Source organism: Prosopis cineraria, unplaced genomic scaffold (assembly GCF_029017545.1).
Source record: "Prosopis cineraria cultivar Desert tree isolate PC_DT_omini unplaced genomic scaffold, ASM2901754v1 PC5, whole genome shotgun sequence".
NCBI lineage: Eukaryota > Viridiplantae > Streptophyta > Magnoliopsida > Fabales > Fabaceae > Prosopis > Prosopis cineraria.
Window position 1 is genome coordinate 34527125 of NW_026555336.1, and position 8898 is coordinate 34536022.

General features: G+C 32.0%; 1 protein-coding gene across 2 annotated transcripts; it reads left to right on the forward strand.

The window, feature by feature from the left end:
- The first annotated feature begins 2280 nt into the window (after nt 1-2280).
- LOC129311728 (protein NRT1/ PTR FAMILY 2.13) lies at nt 2281-6600 on the forward strand. 2 transcript variants are annotated; one of them, XM_054954151.1, is made up of 5 exons: nt 2281-2605; nt 2732-2949; nt 4714-4930; nt 5024-5288; nt 5592-6600. In XM_054954151.1, exons 1-5 carry the CDS (start codon nt 2395-2397, stop codon nt 6451-6453), a joined length of 1773 nt encoding a protein of 590 aa, XP_054810126.1. In that variant the 5' UTR covers nt 2281-2394; the 3' UTR covers nt 6454-6600. The 2 variants fall into 2 exon arrangements, with proteins under 2 accessions (XP_054810126.1, XP_054810125.1); XM_054954150.1 differs by having other exon boundaries at nt 4714-5288.
- The last annotated feature ends 2298 nt before the right edge of the window (nt 6601-8898 follow it).

Here is an 8898-nt window from a genome sequence, read left to right on the forward strand (position 1 = left end):
TATACTCACACACATATATAATAATATAAAAAATATGTAAATGTATTTGATGTGGACATGTACACATGTCCAATGGCTAAAAAGAGGCAACGACATGAAAACTGAGGAGTGTTTAACTTATATCTATTCTAGTTGGTCCAATTCTATCCTGATTATATCGGGATAAGACAGAAAAAAGTACGTCTCAAATATTATATATATATATATATAATTTTTTATTTTAAAAATATACATTAAATATGTTAATTATAATTTCAATGCAGGCTATTCTTATTTAAAAATAAAATTATTTTTATTGATAATTTCAATGACACAAAGTAAGCAGTGTAGGGTAATAATTTTCTTTACAATATATTAATTATATTAATATAATTTTTTTATATCTACCTATTTAATTATTTTTGTTTATATCATATTTCTTGTTTTATGTTTGAAAGGCTCACTAGCTTAACATATTTTAATTAAAGAAGAATAATAATGATTTAATGTTGTGCCAAGCTTATCTATTATTGTTGCTCTTATAGTTCAAAGATTACTTATAATTGATATCATAATGTGCTAAGTCTCACGCATACTTAACTTTAAGTTGTATATTTGTAATTATGATTGATGTAATTTAATAACCGGTGATTTATGTGCTCGTATTGCTTTAATTTTAAATTTAATAAATTATGTGATTTAAAAATTTAATTAATGAATATTATTATTCAAGCATTTCTCTTGCCTTGTCTTCTTTATCGAGACAGCAAGATGCCTCAATCCCACTTTTATTTCTAATAGAATGGGATAACTTTTAAAATGAGATAAAATAAAATTTCAATTTTTTTTTATTATGAATAAAAATTCAATCTTAATTATTTTTTGGGATAAGACACGGCCGTCCCGTGACATGAACAATCCTATGAGAGTGAATGATTCAAGAGAGAGGGAAAGAACGCGACCACGCTTCCACAGAACATGGCAAACAGAGCACGCAATCCACTGTTCTCCAATAGTGCCAGTGCATGAGTTTGGAAATTCTTGTGTGTATCTGAACTCGTCCTCATCAGTCCCTCCCTTCCACACATGTATGTGTCCCTTCATTTTTTTCCCCGGGCGCCTCAACTAATTCTTATCTCCTATACGTCTAGACTCAATCTCCAATACATAATGCTTAATTTTTATTCATATCCACTTCACATGAAATTCTTCATCTATATATCTATAAAAAAATTGTAATTATAAGTTGCCACAGTGAGTAAAGACATTTATGCTCTATTTTGATTTTTATTATCATTTTTTATTTTAAAAAATTATTTTGTAATACAATTTTTAAAATTTTAATAATAGATTGATAGTAATGATTGCAGATGGTTAATAATAGTGATTTATGATATAAACTGATCAAGCTAACTATATTTTTTAATAATCAGATGTAATGTATTTTTGAAATAGGAAAAATAAAATAAAAATAACTTTAAGATATTTTTTTTAAAAAAAATAAAAAATGAGAACAGTTTTAAAAATAATTAAATCCAAAACACTTATCCAAATATATTTTTTAAAAACAAAAAATAATTTTTAAAATAGAAACCAAACATGCCCAAAATAAAACTGTATTCTGAAAAGAAAACAAGAGAGTATTACTTTACAGCATAAGGCAAAACACTTTCACAATTTTTTTCTGAAAAAAAAAATTCTTCATACCACACATTGTCTAAATTTTCATGCAAATTAAATGCACATCACCTGTATATTCAAATTAAAATAATGCCATCTAATTTTTTTTTATAACATATCATAAACGGCACTAGACCTGATCAGTCCCATGCACTTATATATAAAGATTCAATTTTTAAAAAATAGATTGATCTAGGAAAAAACAAATAGAAATATGTCAACAAATAATAGACTAGCATTAACTTTGACAATGCTCATGCGTATTATTTTTATGAAATTCTTCTATCAATATATATTTATTGCTTGTTTGTCATGTACAGTAGAATGGAGAATCATAATGATGGGAATAATTAATAAAAAATATGCGCTGCCTTGTACCTTAAGATAAAAAAACAATAGAAATGGTTATTATCTAAAACAACAAGAAGAGACATATAATAACTATAAAAAACTTCGTCCTTTAACTAAAGGGAATATTAAATGTTGGTTATAAATAATATATTAATAAAAAGACATTGTTAATTAAAAAGTAATTTTACCAAAGGGCAGAGGACTGAAGAGGGATTTTAAAGTCTTTGTCGGTATTCCCCGCACATATAAATCAGGTCGTGAGTCATCTTTGGCTGAGCCAGAGGCCAGAGCCACAACTCACAAGCCTAGCGAAGTGGGTGCTCCCAGATCTTCCATATATACGCAAAATATACAGGCACAAAAGATCATCAGGTATAGAGAAAAATGCTAGGCCTGGGCGCACCAGATCAAGAAGTAGCCAAGAACCACTCTTCTGCTTCATCTTCATGGCGGCTTTTGTGCTGCAGAAACTGCACTTGTTGTTCAGGTTCATCAGCAGAAGCAGACAGGGAAGGTGATGGTGGCCCTGAGAAGCTTAGCAGATCATCAGCTTCAAAGAAGCCTGGGGGATGGAAGGCCATGCCTTTTATCTTAGGTCCTTAATAATGATCTGTCTCTCTTGTGTACTGCTCTATGATATATATGTATATTTCTCTTACGGTGTGTTGTTGTGTGCTTTGAGACGAGAGAGATGAATATGTGTGTGTATGCGTGCGTGCAGGGAATGAAACGTTTGAGAGGCTGGCAGTGTTTGGGTTGCTTGCCAACTTCATGGTGTACTTGACGAGAGAGCTGCATATGGAACAAGTGTTTGCTTCCAACGTTATCAACATTTGGTTTGGGATTACCAACTTTGCTCCTCTCCTCGGCGCCTTCATCTCTGACGCTTATGTCGGTCGCTTCAAGACCATTGCCTTTGCTTCCTTTGCTTCCCTTCTGGTACACACACACACACACTCTCTCTCTCTCTCACATCCATACACACGCCATACACCACACACAAACATGTACGGGTAAAAAAATTTGAATGGGTATAAATTTTTTTGCAAAACTTTGCTGCTTCTCATCTGGTATTCCCTGCCCCACCATGTGTATGTACCACACACATATATGTCCCGGTAAAAAAATATGTATATATATTTGTCTGAAATGAAAAAAATTATATATGAACAATAATTTTTTAACTATAGAGTTAAAATTGGGATAAATTTATTTATTTCTGTGTGTATATATATGTATTGTAAAATTAGAAAAAAATACTGTTATAACTGTCCAATGATAGATAAGATCAACCAAAAATGCATTATTTACATTAGTTTTATTTCTTTTTAAAATTAAACGTTTTCTTACACACTTCTTTTGACTTTGTTCATTTTTTATCTTGTGAAGGTGCAGTTCAGATTCTCACTTTATTAATATTTTGTGGGGGTAATAAAGTTAACTCGTTAGTCAATTTACAATCAAATAGTGTTGCACTTTGCTCTCTATAGTGGCAAACTTGAGAAACAGGGAAGGAAGTGTCCTTTGCATAAAGCTGTTAATTAAGGTTAAATTTGTCTAGCCAATCCTTTTAAACTCGAAAATAACTAGGATTGGGCTGTTATTTTAAAAAAAATAATAATTTGAGTTTAAAAAGGGCGACCTTTTTAAGCCCAAACCTTTTATTATTTTTTTTAAAATCATAATATAAAAAATAAAAGATTAAATATATAATTCAAAGAAATGAACATATTAAATACATTCATCCATCTCTCATTCATTTATTAAGATTTAGCTGATAATATTAGTTAATTTTAATTTTTATTGATATTAACTTTGATGTTGTTATTTGATATTAGACCTAAATATTTTAGTTTTCTTTATTGTTGTGATATAAATTGATTTAAATTTATTTTCTTAAACTTAATTTTATGTATAATAACTTTTTTATGATTATAAATATATTTTTTATAATTTTAAATTAAAAAAATTTTAAAAAATAGGACCAAGGCTCTGAGGGTTAGGGCCGGGCCTTGTAAAAGAAAACTCTGACATATAATTGAACTTATTAGGACCAGCCTATTTAAATTTTGACCCTTCAAAAGTTAATCCTAATTGATAGCTCTACCTTTGCATATCTTTGTACTCTCTGGACATGATATTTTGTGAGAATGTGGTTGACCAAGTCAACACTGCAGTTTTCTTTTTAGACCACTGAACAGCCCAGTTACTAAGTTAGTAACAGTTTTCGATTTTTGTGAGAAAAAGAAAGGTATATAAGTAATGTAAGTAAACCCAACTCATATTTATTTGTTAAAAGAAAAAACTCATAATTTTCCCAATAAAACATGGCATGAGTTTCTCTCTATTATCTTTTCTTCCCCAATACCTTTTCATTATAAATTTAAATTGTTCAAATTAAATCTATATTTTTAAAAATTATTAAATCCAAACTATCAAATTCTATTTAAACGGTCTAGATTTACAGCAATCACTCCTCTATCCCGTAAAACTATTTGCAAGTGTCTATATTATAAGGTAATTAAATTGTGCTACACAGTATGAGGACAAATTATTCAGAAATCCATCACATAAATTTCAATTTCACGTGTTCAACTTGGGCCATATCACTTTCAAGAATCTCAACCACTTCATCCTCTTTGATTTTTTCCAAATTTTTTTCTCATTCTATTTTTCCTTTCCAATTGAAAATCTTCTAAACAGGGGCTGATCACTGTGACTCTAACAGCTTGGTTACCCAACCTGCATCCTCCGCCTTGCACTCCTGAACAGCTAGCACAGAGTCAGTGTGTGAAAGCTAACAATACTCATCTGGGCGTTCTCATTCTGGGACTCTGTTTCTTAACTATAGGCTCTGCTGGTATAAGACCTTGCAGTATCCCATTTGGTGTGGACCAATTTGATCCCACCACTGATGAAGGCAAGAAAGGGATCAATAGCTTCTTCAATTGGTACTATACTACATTTACTTTGGTTTTGCTGATAACTCAGACTGTGGTGGTTTATATACAAGATTCTGTAAGCTGGGCGATAGGGTTTGGGATACCAACTCTGTGTATGTTCTTCTCAATCGTCATGTTCTTCATTGGGACGAGGATCTACGTGCATGTTAAACCAGAAGGAAGCATATTTTCTGGCATTGCTGAGGTCCTGGTGGCTGCTTACAGAAAGCGACATGTGGAGCTTCCAGGTGACAAGATCGATGGGGTTTTCTATGATCCGCCATTACAGGAGGGTTCTATTGTTTTGTCAAAACTCCCTTTAACTGATCAATTCAGGTCATACATCTCTCTCAAGGACAATTTCTTATTCTATTTGAATGGAGTGTAAAACAGAGCAAGAAATTTGATAACGTGGGCCTTACTTTATTGAACAATAATTAGAGCAGCTCCCAAGAATTTAAATAAAATAGCTTCTAGATTAATAGCAAACTTGGGAGACTAAAGTAAAACTATATCTTCTTACACTGTAGTAGTTATTTTCTCGAAGAAAAGGACTGATGAACAGAAAGTCAGACTTGCCTCAAATCATTATGTTGTAATGACATCATGGTTTCCTTTTTTTTTTGTTTTTTTTAATAGGATCTTAAACAAAGCCTGTCTGATAATGGAGGGTGAGCTGAACACAGATGGGACCAGAGTGAACCAGTGGAGACTTACCAGCATTCAGCAAGTAGAAGAAGTGAAATGCCTTGCGAGGATATTCCCAATCTGGGCTGCTGGAATCCTCAGTCTGACTTCAATGGCACAGCAAGGCACATTCACAGTATCACAAGCCTTAAAAATGAACAGGCACCTCGGACCCAAGTTCCAAATTCCAGCAGGTTCACTCGTGGTCATCTCGTTCCTCACCATAGGCCTGTGGGTCCCTTTCTACGACAGAGTCTTCGTACCTTCGCTGAGGAAAATCACCAAACAAGAAGGAGGCATAACTCTGCTTCAAAGAATCGGAATAGGCATGGTCTTCTCTATCCTCTCCATGATCGCCGCCGGTATGATCGAGAAAGTGAGAAGGGATCTAGCTAATTCCAATCCAAACCCACAGGGAATCGCTCCCATGTCAGTGATGTGGCTAGCCCCACAATTGATTCTGATGGGTCTGTGTGAGGCGTTCAATATAATCGGACAGATAGAGTTCTTTAACAGGCAATTTCCCGAACACATGAGGAGCATTGCGAATTCACTGTTCTCTTGCTCGTTCGCTGGGGCTAACTATGTGAGCACGATTCTAGTGACTGCAGTTCATCGCACCACAAGAACACAGACGCATCCCGATTGGCTCACGAATAACATCAACGATGGTAGACTGGATTATTTCTACTATCTTATTGCTGTGATCGCGGCTCTGAACTTGGTTTATTTCCTCTTCGTTGCTCGGCGATATCGATACAAGCCAACTCCAGATCTTCCTCATGACGTGGAACTAGCTCCACACAAAGGCTAGTGAAGAATTGCTTGCAGTTTGTGATATTACCGTTATGTATGTATGAGAAACCTTCAAACTTGTTTACAAGAACAAATGATTGATAATATCTAACCTATCTATCTATCTATCTATTTATGAAAATAGAATCGCAAGTTTACATTTGGAGACGTTGGTGTCTTTTAATTTCTTTTTTTTTTTATGTTTTTTGTTTCATTAAAAAATAACTAAACTATTTATCTTCCATATATATAAATATCTAAATGATGTCACGTATCAATTATTTTATAATTTATTGTTTATTTTAGAAATAAATAAAATTACCTCCTCTTACATATCTCTCCACTTTCCTAACTTAATTTTAAGATTATAATAATTAAAACAATATTAACCAAAAATTAATATTCAAATCTAATTTTATAATTAAAAAACAACTTTTTCACATATCTCTCTAGTATCCCAACTTAATTTCAAGGTTATAATAATTAAAACAATAATAGTCTAACCAAAAATTAATAACCAAATTCAATTTTATAATTAAAAATAATAAGCAAACATCTAATTTAAAAAGAATGATAAGAAAATTATATGCCCTTCATTGTTTGTCTTCCAAAAATAGGATTAAAGATATCTATATATATAAAAAATTAGAACCACAAGCAGTCTTCTAAATCTAAGCTCCACAAGAGTGCATTTTCAAAAATGCTACAATCGTAGGATATCCACATCAGTATTAATTTCTAAAAATGATTTTTTATAATAATAACAATATAATTTTTTAATAATAATAATAATAATAATAATAATAATAACAACAATGTTATTTTAAAACTTTTATAAAATGCTTCTACTTATCCTTGAATTTTCTCTCCCAGAATCTTATCCATTATTATAACTTCATAACTTCATTATCTCCCATTATGCTTCCTAACTTCTTATTTTTAATTTTAATTTCTTAATTTTAAAATCTTGTGAAAATTTTGTTAATAAACAAATTTCATATATATAACTTTCCCATCCTTGGAAAATCTCTCTATCTCCACTTGAAATTAAAATCTCTCCATTTTAAAAATTAGATTAGATTTATTAAAAAAAATTATCACACGTGGTTGAAAATCAAATCATGCTTGAAAGGATAACCACAAACTAGCTTGACGTAAACCAAACCAATTTTTCTTTTTTTCGTGTCTTCCTGCAAATTTTTCTTTTAACTTCCATGCCCAGCCACCCCACCCACGCCACTCTAATGCCTTCATCTTCTTGATATTTCCCCCCTTTTTCCACTCCTCCACTTGTAACTCAAATTACAATCCTACAAACTTCCATCTTGATTGTAACTTCTATACTCACTTGCATTCATGTGCTTCATTTGTACAAGAATCATCGAAACGAGTTTTGTCTTCTTGGTTCATTAGTATGCTGAGGTGCAATCTTTCTTCCTCTGGGATTGGGATTTTCATTTTGCACCTTTTATTTCAATGATATTAAGTAGTGTGCTTAAAATGAGGAGATTTGGCTTAACGTGTAGGAGAATCTCTTCTTGGTTTAAAACCCAATCAGGCAACATTGTTTTATTTTGCATATTTCTTTAGTCTTTCCTCTCATTCTCGCCCTCCACACTTTGACAGAGAATAGATGATCACTAACTCTTTCTATTGTATTAGATTGTTTTGGTTTTCTACAATCATTCTAAAAAATACTGTAATTTTAGAGAGCCACATAGGATTTTCTTCATCTATATTTATCGCATACAAAAGTTGGGTCACAAATCACAATAGAAAACTATGCAACTTCCATGAACCCACGTTTAGAGAGCAGTTTCAGAGTGCACTATTGTCCATTATCCATCCTCTTTGTAACTTCCTAAATTTTAATCCTTAAATTACTAAGAAATTAATCAAGTTTGATCATAGTAATTGAGTGATTTTGATATGGTGTATGGCCAAATAAGTCTAATAAATGCATTTAATTGTGTTTTCAGCTCTAATTATGGGTCCAAAGTGAAATCAGGCCACATGTAATGCCCTTACTTAAACTTTGACAAATTACCAACACTGAGATAATTAAGGGATTAAGCTTGTTAGGGATTACCAAATTTTCACAATTCATTACTAATAATCAAGTTTTCTAAATTTATGAATAAGAGACAAGTTTCAAACCATTTACCAAGAGATCCCAAGATTTTAACGTCTAAGATTCTCCCAAACACTTTCATTAAGTTCAAAACATGATTTTAACGTAATGTGGAAGCTCAAAAATCAAATAGAGCGCAAAATAAAAGTTTCAATATTGAAAACTGTGGAATTATGCAAAAAACATGATGTGGGTCGTGGCAAAAGGCGTATGCATCGTGGCTCACATACCTCTATGCCATACGCCACAGTGCATTACACGAAATATGATAGAAAATTTTTATTGTCAAAAGATAACATTGGAACAGACTTTCAATGAGTCTTAAATCTCCGT

Coding starts and splice junctions, on each gene's coding strand:
- LOC129311728 (XM_054954150.1), top strand. CDS start 2,395: ATGCTAGGCCTGGGCGCACCAGATCAAGAAGTAGCCAAGAACCACTCT. Junction 2,606..2,731: donor GGCCATGCCTTTTATCTTAG/GTCCTTAATAAT, acceptor GCGTGCGTGCAG/GGAATGAAACGTTTGAGAGG. Junction 2,950..4,713: donor CTTCCTTTGCTTCCCTTCTG/GTACACACACAC, acceptor TCTTCTAAACAG/GGGCTGATCACTGTGACTCT.